At 49.6% G+C, this 16,994-nt stretch overlaps 1 protein-coding gene across 1 annotated transcript in view; it reads left to right on the top strand.

Annotated features, from left to right (window-relative positions):
* The window catches only part of LOC140386398 (multiple C2 and transmembrane domain-containing protein 2-like), a 606,972-nt gene that overhangs the window by 292,624 nt on the left and 297,354 nt on the right, over nt 1-16,994 (top strand). Inside the window, exons 6-7 of the mRNA XM_072468698.1 lie at nt 8,503-8,579; nt 11,149-11,260. Of these exons, the coding sequence (XP_072324799.1) occupies nt 8,503-8,579; nt 11,149-11,260 (189 nt within the window). The remainder of the gene's footprint in view (nt 1-8,502; nt 8,580-11,148; nt 11,261-16,994) is intronic.

Genomic DNA, 16,994 nt, shown 5'->3' with positions numbered 1-16,994 from the left:
CTGCTAGTTCTGCCGCCTGTGCGCCAAAGTGGCCTGGTAGCTTTAGTGATATTTCTTTTAGGGCGCGTCCCTGCGCGTCCTCAACATAAATGCCGCATCCTGTAATGCGCTTCCCTTCTAATATAGTGGAAGATCCATCCACATATATTCTTAAAGGTTCGCACGTGTCTGTGTGCTGGGGGCTCTGGGGTGAACTACCTATCATTCTGGGGGGTGTTTTCGCAATAAAGGGGCCTGTGTTGTGGTGCGGTGAGATGATTTCACATTCATGGGGGGTGCCTGCGTAGTGAAGGTTGTCGGCTAGGAAAGTGTGGGTCTTGGTCCTTTTAACAGTGATGTCCCGTCCCTGCAAAAGAAGGGTCCATCTGGCTGCTCTAATCTGACTAACTGTACCGTATTTGAGTCGTCAAGTAAACGTTGGGTGGGGGTGTGTTCTGTGAGGATTGTGATGGGGTTTAGTCCGGTTATGTAGGAAAAATACTGAACTGCCCAGAAAACTGTGAGCAGGTGCCTTTCACAGGCCGAAAATCCCTGTTCCACAGGATCCCAAAGTCTGGAGGCGTAAGCCACGGGTCTTAATTGTTCGTGCCGTTCCTGGAGGAGCACGGCCGAAAGGGTGCGGTCTGTGCTGGCTATCTCTATAGCGTAGGGCGAAAGCGGGTCTGGAACCTGTAGTGCGGGGGCTGCAATGAAGGCTCTTTTCAAAGCATCCACAGCATCCGTATGCTGCGGAAGCCATTCCCAAGGGGCTCCTTTCTTTAGGAGTTCCGAGAAGGGTGCTGCCTTGCTGGTGAAACCGTCAATGTGGTTTTGGCAGTAGCCAACCAGTCCTAAAAACGACCGGAGGGCTGAAACAATCTGTGGAAGGTGCAATTTGGCGATCGAGTCAATTCTTTTGTGTTCGATCTCGCGTTTACCGTGCGTGATAATTGTACCCAAATATATCACCTTGTTTTCCAGAATCTGGGCCTTTTTTGGGTTTACTTTACAACCAATTTCCAGGAGTTCGGCCAGAAGCTCGATGTGCTCTGCCTTGGTGTCTGTCTGCAGGAATAGGTCGTCCACATACTGGACCAGACATTCGGGGCGATAAAATTTGATAATCCATTTGCCAGCTGTCGGTGGAAAATGGAGGGGGAGTTGTGGAATCCTTGTGGAAGGCATGTCCACGTGTACTGCTGATTTTTAAAAGTGAAGGCAAATTTGTATTGGCACGCTTTTGCCAATGGAATGGACCAGAATCCATTACTGATGTCCAAAACCGTAAAGAATCGGGAATTGAGTCCCTGTTTGTGCATGGTCTCGGGACTTGTGGCTACCATGGGGGCCACTGCAGGGGTGACTTTGTTGAGTTCCCAGTAATCGATGGTCAATCGCCATGATCCATCGGGCTTTCTCACTGGCCAAATCGGGGCATTATTACTGGAGGCTACTGATCTGAGTACACCCTGCTCTAATAAGCTGTCAATCACTTTTGCGATTTCTCCCTCTGCCTCTTGGGGAAATCCGTATTGCTTTTGGGGTCTAGGGTCAGGTCCTGTGATTTGAACGGAACCAGTCATCCGGCCACAGTCGTATTTGTGGGTCGCGAATGCTGTCCTGTGCTTCTGCAGAACTGACCTAACCTGCTTGTCAGTGCTAATTGTGGTCGGGTCAAACCAAAATTCGCCGACTGCGCTAACCTTGTTTGCGTATTCCCCTATTGTGAGCGTTGCGGGGGCTCTTGCGGATTTTACCATTCTCCAAACACATTGGTTGACTGGATCAAAGGACAGGTTGTGGGAATTCATAAAATCGATGCCCAAAATGTGTTCTGCTGTGTGGGGCAGGTCGACTAAGACTATGGGGTACTTGGTGGTGATGTTGCCGATTTGAATGGGTATAGGGGCTGTGATGTGTCCCTGCTGTGAGTGGCCTGTAAAGCCGCTGAGGGTGATTGTGGCTGTAGTGGGCCACGTGTCTTTCTGGAATATGGTGGAGGAATTAATTGTGGTGCGGGACCCTCCTGTGTCCCAGAGAAATTCGATGGGCTGCCCCCGTATCTTTGCTGCAACTACTGGTCGGCCGGACCTATCCCAAAGGGTGCCGCAGACCCAACTGGGGGAGCCCGAACACCGTCAGTCCGTTCCGTTCAGGTCCGTCTGGTGTGAATGGGTGCTCACACTATGTATGGGCTCTGTCCTATTCTTATTCAGAGTGCCTGCCTGCTGTGCTCTCTGTGGATTTCGTGGGGCATTGCATTCTTGTGCAAAGTGTCCTAACTGTCCACAGTGTAACACTCCTGCAGCTTTTGTGTGGGGCTGTTCCTGCCTTCGTTCACCCATGCGGGGTTCTGGTGCGTTTTAACCGCTTGGATCCCTGCTTCTGCCTGCTGTTCCTCGGGTTTCTTAACTGCGGGTTTGTTTTGTACAGACTGCTCCCAGGCGCGGGACAATCTTTTTAAAACCCATTTCTCATTGTGGGCTTCCTCTGAGGGGTCATAATTCGTACAGGCTTTTTGTCCTGCCTCTGTGGCATGGGAGATAAGGCTGCGGGTTCATTTGGCCATACCGTCTTGGGACAAATGGGCACGTTCTAAATTTCCAAAAACTGCTGTGAAATGGATCCATAGGCGTCCAGCAAACGCTGTGGGGTGTTCTGTCTTTTTCTGCCTGCACTTATTCAGGCCTTCTACAGGCCTTCTGTTGTAGCCGATCGCATCTAGGATCGCTGCGTGCATTTCCTCAAGGGTGCCTCCTCCTACATTCTGTGGGTCGGGAAGGGCTGCTACGACCGAAGGGTCTAAACTCAAAACTTGTGAGCTTCACGTGCTCGTGCTCGTCCAGGCCGCACATGGTCGCCTGCTGCTTTACTCTGGCAAAGAAGTGGTGGGGGTCTGAGGTGGGGAGGAACGGTGTGATTTTCTCGCATGCGTCCCGTAATTGGGTCACGGTTAAGGGGGTCGTATAAAGAAATTCTGTATCTCCGTCCGATGTGACTGTGCGGTGGGTGGTTACTGGATTCATTGGTGCCTGAACTATCTGCAATGTGGGGGGTTGGAGTGCTTTTCTCTTCTGGGGCTTTCCTTGCGCATGTTCCCTGAACATATCTATGTGCAGTCTCATTTAATTCTTCCCAATCCGGGCAGTCTTCTGCATCTAACTGGGATCCAAAGGTGCTCTGGAATCCATTCTGAACTGAAAGTAAAGATTGCAGTTCTGCAATCTGCTTCCGGCACTTTGCGTGATCTAGTGAGCTTTGTCTGTGCTCCGTGGTGGTAGTATGGAGTGCTCGTAATGCTGCTTTCAGGTCGCTACACTGCCTTTGCAATGCCTCTACCTGTTTCTCTGTTTCCTCTCTTACCAGGACTGCACGTTGCGTGTCCTGATAGGCCTTTTCGTACTGTGCCTGGAAGCTGTTTAGGTGCGCCAGACAAGACTGGTGTGCCCACTTGGCATCATCCACCTCTCCGTCCTTTGCTGCTAACTTCCTTCTTAATTCTGGGTTCTCTTTCTCTATCTCGCTCACATCGACCTTACTCATTCGATGTGTCGCCTCTATTTCTTTACGGAGCGACCGAACGACCTCCTCTGTCCGGGTGCTCCAGTTTCCTCCCACAAGTTCCGAAAGACGTGCTTTTAGGTGAATTGGATATTCTGAATTCTCCCTCTGTGTACCCGAACAGGTGCCGTAGTGTGGTGACTAGGGGCTTTTCACAGTAACCTCATTGCAGTGTTAATGTAAGCCTACTTGTGACAATAAAGACTATTATAATATTATTATTATAGGAAGTTCATCCTGAATTTGGCCTCCTTGCTCTCTCCACTGCACATACTACTGCAAAAGTACCAAAAACGGTCTTGGAAGACGCCACAGGTGGAGGTCTTAGAGAAATTAAAACAACAGCTGCTGTCCTCCAATTTATCAGCCACCTTCAACCCCAAAAAGTATCTCATCCTGACATGTGATGCTTCCCCTTACGGGGTTGGCATGGTACTATCCCACCGCTGGAAAGATGGAACAGATAGACCCATCATCTACCCATCTGGGACTCTCTTGAATGCTGAGTGGAGGTATTCTCAAATTGGGAAGGAGGGCTGGGCAGTCGTGTTTTGTGTTAAAAAAATAATAATTCACCAGTAGGTCTATGGTAAGCCTTTCATAATATTGACCGACCACAAGTCCTTATTGGGACTTTTTAAGGAGGATAAGGCAATCTCTCCGATTGCCTCTGCTTGGATACAGTGTTGGGCCCTGTTACTTGCAGCTTATTAATATCTCTTAAGAGCACAGCCCCGGAACGCGAATAGTTAACTCTGATGCCTTGAATCGCCTCCAGCTGCCCACAAGCCCGACTCCCTTGCCGGCATTGGAAGAGGTCATGATGACTCTAAACCCTTTGGAGACATGACAAGTATCTTCAAAACAAATCAAAGACCCAAGACTGTCAAAATTGAAGCCTATGAACGGCAGAGTCTGAGGACAACCCTCGGACAACGTGAAACGTTATCTGACTAAGAAAAATGAACGCAGTGTTGAGGACGGTATCATTCTTTGGGGGTCCCCGTTACATAATGCTACATAATGGCCACCCTGGGGTCTTTAAAATGAAAATGCTCACCAGGAGCTCTGTCTGGTGGCCGGGTTTCGACTCAGACATGACGGACTTGGTAAAGCAGTGCAATTCATGCCAGGACAATCAGAAACTCCTTTCTTCAGTCTCCCTAGATCCATGGGAGTGGCCAGGCAGGCCATGGGTACGAGTGCACGTGGAATTTGACGGGCCTCTTTTGGGTTCCATGTTTTTTTATCCTGGTAGGTGCACACTCTAAATGGTTGGAGATACACCTCCTGTGCTATGATCGAGAAACCACAATAGAGTTTTTACATGCATGGCATTCCAGAAGTCCAAGTTTCTGAAAAAGGCACTGCCTTGAATGGTGAGTTCTAGGGCTTCATGCAATCCAATGGCATCAGACACATGAGAACAACAGCTTATCACCTGTTGCCAAATGGGATGGCAAAACTGGCGGTGCAGACTGTGAAAATCTGCATGAAGAAACAACCGGCAGTGCCTATAGAGACCAAATGGGCATGGATAATATTTAATATAGGGCCATTCCTCACACTACAACAGGAATCGTCCCAGCGAAACTGTTGAAGGGAGGTATGCTTCGTATGAGGGAGGTAGGCTTCGTATGAGATTAATCCGCCTATTCCCACACATGGCAGGGAGGGTAGCATCCCGACAAGAGAACCAGAAAATAAATTCTGACTCTGCGAGATCCGAACGAATATTCAAGACAGACGACCTAGTCTATGTGAGGAACTTCGGAAATCGCTCCAGCTGGGTCCTTGGCGTCATGTTGGAGAAAGCGAGACCTGTATCCTACAAAGTAAAAGTTCAGGATATGGTCTTAAAGAAACACCTGGACCACCTCAGAAGTAGGGTGTCCGTTCCCATACAAGCCTCATTCCGGTAACAGAGGTGCCTGCTGTTCGCGCAGGGCAACTCTGTGTCCGTCTGCCCTGATAAGGAGGGCTCTGGTTTTGAGATGAAAGCAGAGGAATCGGGTGTTTCGACTGTAGCAGACACAGAGGTGGGATCCGCGTCGGTAACTCTTCCGTGCTCCCTCCGGGAGCGAAGGTCTCCAATACCGTTCACATCACCTCCTCATCCTGTTCCACCATCGGCCGATCACGAAGAGGCGGAAGAGACCTCCCGGCCGCGGGGATACCGAGGGAGAAACGGACGTGAGAGGGGAAGGATGTGACGGTGACCACGCTACACAAGGAGGATCGTCAATGGATCCCTCCGTGGGTTTCCTGGAGTACGAATTCCCCAATTAAACGGGCGGTAGCTCGCACAATAGGAAATGTATGGCGGGGGATTAAAACCTGATGTTCCAACCCCGACCAGCATCTCTGTAGGTCTCCGGGCTCGGAGGCAAATGTTTTCTGCTTGGCAGTGGCCTTTTAAATTACTGTAGTAAAGGGATTTGTTGTTGAAAGACTGACCTTGGCGAAGTTATTACTTACTCCCACGTCTTAATTTAAATTCCTACTTTGTAATAGCATCCTATAATGTTTTCTATCCTAGAGGCCTTGATAACATAACTACTTGTGGATGCCTAAAATTCCGGTCTAAAAGTTCCAAGGGCTATAAAAATACGGTGAGCCTTTCAAAAGCCCATTGGTTTCGGTGGAACATGAATATCCCAGAAGACCATGACATGTAGGAGCAGAAGTGGGGCACTCAGCCCTTCCAGTCTGCTCTGTCATTCAATGAGACCATGACTGATCCGACCTGATAATCCTCAACTCTACTTTCCCACCTTATTCCTTACTTTACTGATTTAAAATCTGTCTATCTCAGCGCTTGAACATACTTAACAATCCAGCCTCTACGGTTCTCTGCTGTAAAGAATTCCACAGATTCACTACCCTCTGAGAGAGAAATCCCTCCTCATTTCTGTATAAAATGGGCGATCCTCTTACTCTATATTATGCCTTCTGGTCCTAGACTCTCTCACAAGGGAAAACAACCTCTCAGCATCTACTCTCTCAAGGCCCCTGCGAATCGTTGCACGATTTAACGGGAAAAAACAGAGTCCTGGGGCGTCATTCTCCGCCCCCCCGCCGGGTCGGAGAATGACCGTTGGCCGCCGTGAATCCCGCCCCCGCCCCCGCCGAAGTCTCCGCTCCCGGAGATTGGGCGGGGGCGGGAATCCGGCCGCGCCGGTTGGCGGGACCCCCCGCTGGATTCTCCGGCCCGGATGGGCCGAAGTCCCGCCTAGAAATTGCCTGTCCCGCCAGCGTAAATCAAACCTGGTATTTACCGGCGGGACCAGGCGGCGTGGGCGGGCTCCGGAGTCCTGGGGGGGGGCGCGGGGCGATCTGACCCAGGGGGGTGCCCCCACTGTGGCCTGGCCCGCGATCGGGGCCCACCGATCCGCGGGCGGGCCTGTGCCGTGGGGGCACTCTTTCCCTTCCGCCTCCGCCACGGCCTCCACCATGGCGGAGGCGGAAGAGACTCTCCCCACTGCGCATGCGCGGGAAACTGACAGCGGCCGCTGACGCTCCCGCGCATGCGCCGGGAAACTGACAGCGGCCGCTGACGCTCCCGCGCATGCGCCGCATTTCCGCGCCAACTGGCGGGGAAACAAACACCATTTCCGCCAGCTGGCGGGGCGGAAATCCCTCCGGCGTCCCTCAATGTTGGGGCTAGGCCGCCAAAGATGCGGAGCATTCCGCACCTTTGGGCCGGCGCGATGCCCGTCTGATTGGCGCCGGCTTTGGCGCCAGTCGGCGGACATCCCGCCGTTGGGGGAGAATTTCGCCCCTGGTTTGGGCGCGAATAGCAGAGTGATTCTCAGAGCCTGCAGTGCCGAAAAAGACCCCACTATCAAAAGGGACTTTTTGGGGGGGGGCTCTGCGGGGAACACCCTGTCGAGGCTGCGCTTACCTCACTCCATTTTTAAATGCTGCTCCGATTTCTCGACCCAACCGCAGCCTCCAGACCCCCCCCAAACAATCCAACTTACAGATTGGGGGTCCTTGAGCCCCCCCCCCCCCACCTCATAAGGGCAGGGCACCTCTGGGCCTGAGCCCTGATACGGGCAACCTGGCACCCGGCCATCTTAACACTGCCAGACTGGCAGTTCCACAGGCACCCTGCAAGTGCTAAGATGGCACTGCCAGGGTGCTTGCATGGCAGTGCCAAGATGTCTGGGTGGCATCCGGGGTGCCAGGGCACCACGATGCCCGGAGCCTGACCACCGAGGGGCCTTTGCTCTCCCCCAAGTGCCGTTACACTTGGTCCACGTTTGTGGAAACCAGTGCTAAACGGCGGCATGGCAAGGTCTCCCAGGCGCAAGCCTTTGATCGCAGGCCTTGGGAAACTCCAGCGCAGACATATTTACGTGAAGCTAACTGCTCACTTAAATATGCAAATCTGGAGCCCACCCAGTGAGGGCGAGAGCCAGATCATGATGTTTCGTGAGATCGCGTTAGATCTAACGAGGCGTCCCGAGTGTCTAAAATTCCGTGAGAGGCCTCTCACAAGATGTGACGGCCTCGTCGCATCAACAAACCGGGTGCGACGAGGCCGCACGATCGCGCCCCTTGTTTCAATAAGGTTGCCTTTCATTCTTATAAACTCAAATGAGCACAGGCCCGACCTACTCAGCCTCTCTTCATGAGAAAATCCTGCCGGCGGTAGGGGCTCTAAGTATCTCCTGTCTTTTCTTCTAACTCGAACTCTGACATGAACGATCAGCTTCATGACTCTTCTCCTCATGGCACACAACGTCAGTATGACCCCATAATTTCTCGGCAGTCAGAAGCAGACACACGTGGAAAGGTGTGGGCCGAACAGAGCAATTAATTGTTTCCTCTTTCTCCAGGTGGCAATAATAAAACTGACCCTGCAGGGTTTGTTACTCGGGCAGTCATCTTTAACCTCTTGTTTGTTTGTGATCTCAGCTTGTCACAGTAATGAAAGAAAAATCTCTCCATAAATAGGTGTACGACCGAGACTTGGCCACGGATGATTTCATGGGCTCTGCATATCTCAGTCTGAATGATCTTGAAGTGAACAGGTTTGTAATATAATTGTTATTAATACTTTACTGGTACACACTGTTTGGTTTTATCCTGTGAGTGATTGAAGTGCGTTATCTGAGCTCTGAAAATCTAGTTCCTCGGACTTAGGCAAAGCAAATAAAAGATATGTAGTACTGAGACCTATCGTCTGGAGTTAAGTGCTATTAAAAGCACAGCAATTGTTCACGAGCCTTGAGGGATTAAGAGATATAAATTATAAATTAATGGAGACTGAATTTATGACAGTGCTGGCATATGCAAGAGAACTTCAGTTAGGCCTGATATGACTTGTAATAGGGTGCAAGAATTCTGGTGAAGTTTTAAAGTGCTTCAGCGAACATATTGTCAAAGTCGAAGGTAACATGGTGATAACTTGAATACTGATGCAACCTCTCGACTTTTGATTTAGTTGAACCCAAAACCATCTCTATAATAGTATATGCATACAATAAAAGGGGATGATAAAAAAATTAAAATCCTACAGCAGTGAAGAAGGCCATTCGGCCCATCACACCTCTGCCATTTTTTTTGAAAGAGTTATCTAATTAATCCCACTCCCCTGTTTCTTGATCCCCCATCTAAAAACCTCAGTGAAGAGAATGATTTAAAAAAAATCTACTCCATGTACATTTGATGAACCTCAAACCTTACCTCTCCTCAGTTCAAATTGGATAAAGACCACATCCTATTCCGCCCCCAATTCCCCCAAGGGAACTGCATTGTGTTAAATGGTGGATCCTTGATTTAACGTCATGTATTCCTGGTGAATGCAGTTTCCCACTGGGGGCAACTGGATTTCAGAATCGGCCCTTAAGAGTGCTCCATTAAGCAAAAAGAGCATGATTCTTGTCCATCTATTTCCATTAGCAGCACATTTACCATTGTGCGGTTTGGTGTTGATCAGATTGAGTATTTTCCCCTTTGACACTATTGAATAAGTAATGAATGTGTAAATGGTATGTTAATGATCGGTTGAGGAGGTTGGGGGCAGGGGGAACGTACTGAGTTCCCAGCGCAGAGACATGGATTGTCTTTCCGATTTTATCAGACAAAATGTCCGGAACACACCCTTCCCACCATGGGAGCCATTTTGCTTGTCTGCACACTGGACATTTGTCCAAAATGTGAGCTAATTTCTATCCAATTGATAATTAATCTTGGGAGGCTTTTTTTTTTTGCCAAACTTGAGCTCCAGGTGTAGTTCTACACAACGGAAACACAGAGCAGGAATTCTGGGTCTGGAGGCTGGGTATGCTCCTCCCATCTGTCTGTCCCCTAAAATAGGAACTGGTCTTATTACGGCACAGAAGAAAGCCATTCTGTCCATTGAGTCTATGCTAGCTCTGTAGACTAAACCAGTCAGCCCCATTCCCCACTACATCCCGTCGCCTTGCAAGTTTATTTTCCACAAATTTCCCGTGGAATTTCATTTTGAAATGACTGATCGTCTGCTGCCTCTACACTTGTAGGCAGGGATCTGCAAACTGAAATTTCCAATAGTGTAATTAATTATTGTGGAGCTATAGGCTGTGATTTCTGACTGGCGTAGGACTAAGGCCCGATTTAGAATATTTCCCAACTCAGCAAAATGGTCCCTGCCTTCCATATTTTAATTTTGGGAAGGTAGGAGTGGGATGGAGCAGGGTCCGCTGTCTCTGGAGGCAGTGCAGAGGCGGCCACACAGACAGGCAAATGATTTGGTGGCCTTTGGGCAGACCTCAGGAGCCAAATAGAGATGGAAAAAAGATAGACTTCTCAAAATCTAAGAGAGTTCTCATCTACACACTTGATATCGAAAGAACCTCTCATTCATGAAATCCGTTTAAAAAACATAATCCCCTCAAGTGGTCAATCTGTTGCTTGAAAAAAACAACAACTTTCTATTCACAAACCGCATCAATGATGGTTAATCCTTCAAAGCCTCTTAAGCCTGTCATTCAAATGTAAAGCCGGCCTCCTTGCTAAGATGAGTTGTTTCTAAACTTTTGAAACTGAGCCAAACATTCATAATAGGCTCAGCTGTAACAATAACCGTTAGGAAATGTCAAAAATACAGTTTATTGAAATTGCAGGAACAGATGGTAATTACTTTTTTCTAAGCTACACCAGATGATCTGTTTATCAGTTCACTCTAGCAGCAGCACTGACAGCTGCAGCATGATTTCTATTTTTAAGGGGCTGGAGATTCAAATCACTTCAGATCAGTGCAGTTAAAAGAGCTTTGCTGCTCTTCATGATCTCTTGCATCTCCTCCTTTAATATTGAGCGTATCACATTTCTGGCTAAAGGCCCTGCAGGAAAAATGCACTAGGTTCAAATGGCCTGGCTGGTCTAAGCTCAGGTTTCCCGCCTGTGTGATTCACACCTTGTCCTCTTTGCCTGATGGCAAAAATGGTGTGCTGGAAATGGCGATGAGGCTTCCACATCGGGTTCCGCCCTAATTTTTAAAGCTCCCCCGAGTTGGTTTGACTCCGCGATAATCTGGCCCCCAGCCTCCATCGTTCAAGGGCCATCCAAAAGGTTTGAAGGTATTTTTAACTGTGTCGGCCTGTTCTCTCCTGTTAGTACTATCCAGAAGGAATTGCAGCTTGATGACCCAAACAGCCTGGAGGATTATATGGGGGAAATTATCTTGGAGATAAAACTCGCCAACAAACCAAGGGACAGCAGAAGAAATGTGAGTAATGGGTTCATTCTTTGTGCTGTAATCGTCTGCATGTTTTATATTCATGATTGATGCTATTAAATATTAACTGTGGGCTAAAAAATGATGAGAATATATGCTTTTGCGCAGGATGTTCTGAGCCAGAATTTGGCACATGTAACTGGGTGCATGTATCAAGTTACAAAACAGATTACTTAATGCGAAGCATGTTATTGAGTAAATGGAACGGTTGCAACCTTTCAGTTTTACCGTGGGATTCTCCGTTGCGTCGCGCCAGCGGGATTTTCCGGTCTCGCTGCAGTGAATGGAGACTTGGCCGAGTGCCAAATTCTCAGTCCTCTCTGGCAGCGATAGCGGGGGCAACACGGAACGGCGAATCCAGGACTTTATCTCTGGTGACTGAAGACTGTTGCAGTACTGCAAGTAAACTGAACCTTCAGTAAGGTGTGGTGCAGCCAGTAAGGGCGCCGGCATTGAAGGCAGCTGGATGACCACGTCAGGTGGGCCAGTATCCGTATCGGAATCGGTGTCAGATTTTTCCGAGGAGGCATCGGGCATCTCAGCCTCCTGGGCCTTGATGGGTGTAGGTGACGCCGATTGATGTGGTGATCTGGGCGGTGCTTTAGCGTGCGATCTAGGCGGTTATGGAGATCGCGGGGTGACCCGCACTGCGCATCCTGAGCGTGCTCACGGTGTTCCTGCTTGCGGTGGCGGTTGTGGTTCAGGTGGTGGCTGGTTTCATGTTCCTGTGCCCGGACCGACGAGGAAACTAGACCAGTTGCCCTGACCACCATGCCTGGGATCCATGTGGCGCTAGCGGCAAAAGTTCCAACACCATATGCAGCGTCCCTGGCTTAAAGTTGTACAGCTGCATGTGCCGGCCAGTGCCCACCTCGGAGCGGTCCTGTCATTGGGGGATCCATGCTTCTATGTCCCGAATGATGAAGCTGAGGCGAGTCTTGAGCCTATATCCCATCAGCAACTCTGCTGGTGCCACTCCCGTGGTGGCGTGAGGCATCGTTTGGTAACTGAAAAGAACCGGGCCAGCCGCACCTCCCCAGACCCGGTGGCCAGCTTATTCATGGCCTGCTTGAAGGTTTGGACTGCCCGTTTGGACAACCTGATTGAGGCTGGGTGATACAGGGCCGTCTGCACGTGCAGGATTTCATTCAATGCCACGACCGACTCTAACTCTGGATGTGGGTGTCTCAGAGCAAACGGTCCCATAATAATTCGGACAGTACGGCCCTAAACTCACATGAGGCGACTAGCGTCCTCAAGCATGCCAAAAGTCACCATTGGATTTCCCTTGGACCTATGCGGTTGTGTGGACACGGAACCGACGGACCATTATTGGAGGCTGTGGGTTTAGATGTGCCTTGACCAGGGCCACCATCACGGCAAAAGCCTTTCCTGAGTCTGGCCTGTCCGAGTGGGTGAGGCTTTAGATGAACGCATAGGTGAGTCCTCCAACCACAGTCAGTAGGATAATGCTTTGTCGCTCATTGCCAACAATTGCATAACCCTCGGCCCCCGAGGGGGTCGAAACACCAACAACGGGAAATTAGTTTGGAATCTTGTTCGCCTGACTTGCGTGGTGGGTTAAAGGTGGGTCAGGTGTCCGACGGAGCTCTGTCGGGAACCTTATTTGCACCTCATGAACGCTCCTTAAAAGGCCAACACACCAGAATCTTGTCCCCCCTCTCAATTAAGCGCACAACCAGCTGGAATCTCGAATGTTCCTTTTCATGATGCATACCTGCCGAGTAGACCTCTTTCTGGACTTTGAGATCAGTAGACGTTGCCTTCGCCTTCCTTTCACACCATCGCTGGGGGATATCAGCTGCCCGACTCACACACTGCACCAAGACTGGGCACAGGGGCAGGGAAGGGGGGTGAGACTGAGCCAGGATTATGGGGGGCAGGGGTTGGGTGGAGGAGTCAAGGAGCAAAGTGCCTCGCAGCCTGGGTGCCATTCAAACATGGCGCCAGGATGTTGGAGTCTATGAGGTAACAAGAGGACGGGCCACTTCCTGCTATGGGACTTAATGTGCTGTTCACCGCTGCATAATTAATGAGCTGAACAGCTCAGGTTCTCGCGTGTTCAGGCGGCCCCGTTCTCTAGCGCAAGTCACTGCGCTTCTGCCACCAGACGTAACCTCCAGAAAATCCCACCCTTGGTACCAATCCAACATTGACTGCTTCTGTTCCCCTGAGGAACATGGCTTGAGATCAGGAATTGAGAAGGTTGAACCATGCCCCAGTACTCGCTATCATAGAGCTGTCATCATATCTATTAGGTGTGCATTCTAGAAGGTTATGGGTTTAGGTCCCACTCTGGGCACAGTACTGTGGCTAACGCTTCGGAGTTGGACTGAGAGATCGCCGCACTGTCAGTGGTGCCAGCTTTCAGATGAGGCAGTAAACCCAGGCCCTGTCTGAATGGCTCTATTTGACAGAAGAGTAGGAGATTTCTCCCTCGATTCCGAGCCAACGTTTCTGCCTCATTCAGCATCGTTGGAACAGATTATCTGGCCATTGCTGTTTTTGCAAACTTGCGATTGCCTAACTGACTGCTACGTTTGCTACAGTACAACACTGACTAAACTTCCAATTGTACTTCACTGACTGCAGGGCACTTTGGTTCTTCCTGGGCTTGTGAATGATGCTAAATAAGGAATGTAAGTTGTAAGATATATGAGCAGGAATAGGCTCTCCGGCCCATCTTGACTGCTTTACCACTCACAATGGTTAGCACTGCTGCCTCACATGGCCAGGGACCTGGGTTCAATTCCGACCTCGGGTGAGTGTGGAGTTTGCATATTCTCCCTGTGTCTGCGTGGGTTTCCTCCGGGTACTCTGGTTTCCTCCCACTGTCCAAAGATGTACAGGTTATGTGAATTAGCCATGCTAATTTGCCCCTTAGTGTCCAAAGATGTGCAGGATCGGTGGGGTTACGGGGATTGGGCGGGGGGAGTGGGCCTCGGTAGGATGCTCTTTCAGAGGGCCGAATGGTCTCCTTTGCACTTTAGGGATTCCATGGATTTTCTGTGGATCATCTTCAACCTCAATTCCACTTTCCTGCCTGATCCTGGTTTTCCCGATTCCCTTAAGAGTCCAAAAACCCATTGACCTCCGCCTCGTTCAGTCCCAATGGCTGAATATTCAAAACCTCCTGCAGTGGGAATTGCCAAGGATTCACAATCATCTCATCCTGAGATTCTGCCCCCTAGTTCTAGACTATCCAGCCAGGGCGAAAGCATCTACTCCAGCGATCATTCAGAGGTGTTTGGGAGCAACATTTATTTGAATTCTGCTCACCCCAGTGTCCTGAGTACAGTTATTCACTTACGAATGATGCACAGGTCAAGTGCTACACTGGGGACCTCCCCCTCTGCATTGATCATAAACTGTGTCCAGTAAGTCATCAGGGAAACTGAAGCAATATAAATGGTGTGACAGTTCACTGGGCTGGGGGCTTGGATGAACTGGAAACCAACCGGATTCCGCTCAGATTTTCTGCGAATTTTCTCCTCGTGCGCCGGAGTCCCCTTTGTCTCCTTCGCCTGGATGGTTGTGAGCTTTGCTTTTATTTGAATTCATTTCCATGCTGATTTTTCTGTGAATGGATTTGGTCTTGAGACATGGGTCCAGATTGCCACATGCCAGTCCCTCATTAGTCCCAAGCTTTGTGCGTTGAACTGTTAAGCTCCTGTTTCCCTGTAACCGTACCTGCCCAATGTCGGCTTGACGTTATCCTGCTGCTTTGGCCTTCTTATGAAATGGTGTCTTGGTGCGCTTGAATGCAAAATTGAGAGGGTAACTCAGGTACGCAAGCTGACTCCCGAGCACATTAACGAGTGGTTGGTAGTCTTTGAAGGTGGTCGGGCTTCCCGTTGTGTCCACTATAACTCCAGTCCAGTTGCTGAAGGTGCTTTTCAAAAGCACTTGGGAAGTGGTTTGAATCTCCTAAACTTACCTTTCACTCTTACGAATGGCGGAAGAGGATGCCAATTTCATAGCAGTGAAATGGAGCAGTGCCTTGTGTGCCGAAGACCATTGGGCTGGTGTTGTGCAGTCAACAGCACAACACAGGTCTGCCAACTGATATCATACTGCACATGGCCCAGATCCCAGTCCCGGGAAAACTACTGTCCAAAGATGTGCAGGTTAGGTGGATTGGCCGTGCTACATTGACCGCCACAATCGCGCGGAGTTACGGGGAGAGGGTGGGGGAGAGGGCCTAGGTAGAGTGCTCTTTCACAGGGTCGGTTGAGACTCGATGGACCGAATGGCCTCCTTATGCACTGTAAGGATTCTATGGGATTAAGTACAAACCTTAATTAAAATGAAGCATTGGCTTTGATACGACACTGAGTGCCAATTGTACCCTACTGTCGGTTCATTGAGGGTTCACTTGAGGGTATTCACTCTCCCATTCCTGCCATGGGGAGTTGTTTCTGTTCCGTGTTCCTGAGTTGGTTGGATTGCAGCAGGGTTTCTGAATGGCAGTTGGCTGGTAACAGGATGGTGGCGACATATTTTGAGATCCTGAGGTTAACTTTCACTGGATTTATCTGTCCAAAAAATTAGTTGCATAACTACATATTGTTGCTGGCAGCAGAACCACTTTAAATCATGCTGTTAAATCCCAGCATTAGAAAACAGCAGGACAGAAAATGACAGCAGTGTAATTAAAAAACAGGAATCACACCGACTGGGCCTATCTAATTAGAAAAGCCTGAATCAACAGTAGAGGAGTTAAATGACTTTGTTTGAAAAGGTTTTTTTATTTATACAAGAATCATTGCTGAATAAATCTTAATTTTCAATGTGACTTGTAGAAATCTGAACCTAAACTCTTCAATATAAATCGGTTTGATTTTGTGAATGTATATTTTCTGAAGCAACATGCATGTTACTTGTCGGTTAACGTCATGAAACATCTAGAGACACGTACCGCAGTGCTATCAGACAAAATCTGATTCAGAAATGCATCCGGGCCTTGTAGAAAGGCCTGACTCCGTTTAGCTGAGGAGGAGGCCCTTCTCCAATTAGTCGCGGTGTTGCTCAGAAATGCCAATCTGATTCTTGCGGCAGTTGGTTTGTTGCAATTATTTATACGGATTCTGGAGCAGCTTCAGTTGAATGCCCTCTGTTGTTACACATGAATGACCCCCTCGGAAATGGTTGATTTGTCATTAACAACTGTCTTCCACCCCCGGGAAATGCCTTTAGATATATGCAGGTGAGGGCTTTTGTGAGGCGACAGGAGAGGGAATTCCCGTTGCTCCCGGCACAAGAAGTTCAAGATAGGGTGATCTCGGGTTTATGGGTCGGGGAGGGCAAGGTGTCGGAAATACACCAGGAGTTGAAAGAAGAGGGGGAAGCGCTGGTAGACGAGTTGAAGGGTAAATGGGAGGAGGAGCTGGGGGAGGAGATCGAGGAAGGTCTGTGGGCTGATGCCCTAGGTAGGGTTAATTCCTCCTCCTCGTGTGCCAGGCTCAGCCTAATACAATTTAAGGTGGTCCACAGAGCGCACTTGATGGGGGCGAGGTTGAATAGGTTCTTTGGGGTGGAGGACAGATGTGGAAGGTGCTCAGGGAGCCCGGCGAACCATGTCCATATGTTTTGGTCATGCCCGGCACTGGAGGGGTTCTGGAGAGGAGTGGCGGGAGCAATATCTCGGGTGGTGAAAGTCCGGGTCAAGCCAAGCTGGGGGCTAGCAATATTTGGAGTAGTGGAT

Source organism: Scyliorhinus torazame, chromosome 12 (genome assembly GCF_047496885.1).
Source record: "Scyliorhinus torazame isolate Kashiwa2021f chromosome 12, sScyTor2.1, whole genome shotgun sequence".
NCBI classification, from domain to species: domain Eukaryota; kingdom Metazoa; phylum Chordata; class Chondrichthyes; order Carcharhiniformes; family Scyliorhinidae; genus Scyliorhinus; species Scyliorhinus torazame.
Note: the sequence above shows the minus strand (reverse complement) of the source record. Positions and strands in the feature narration are given on the sequence as shown.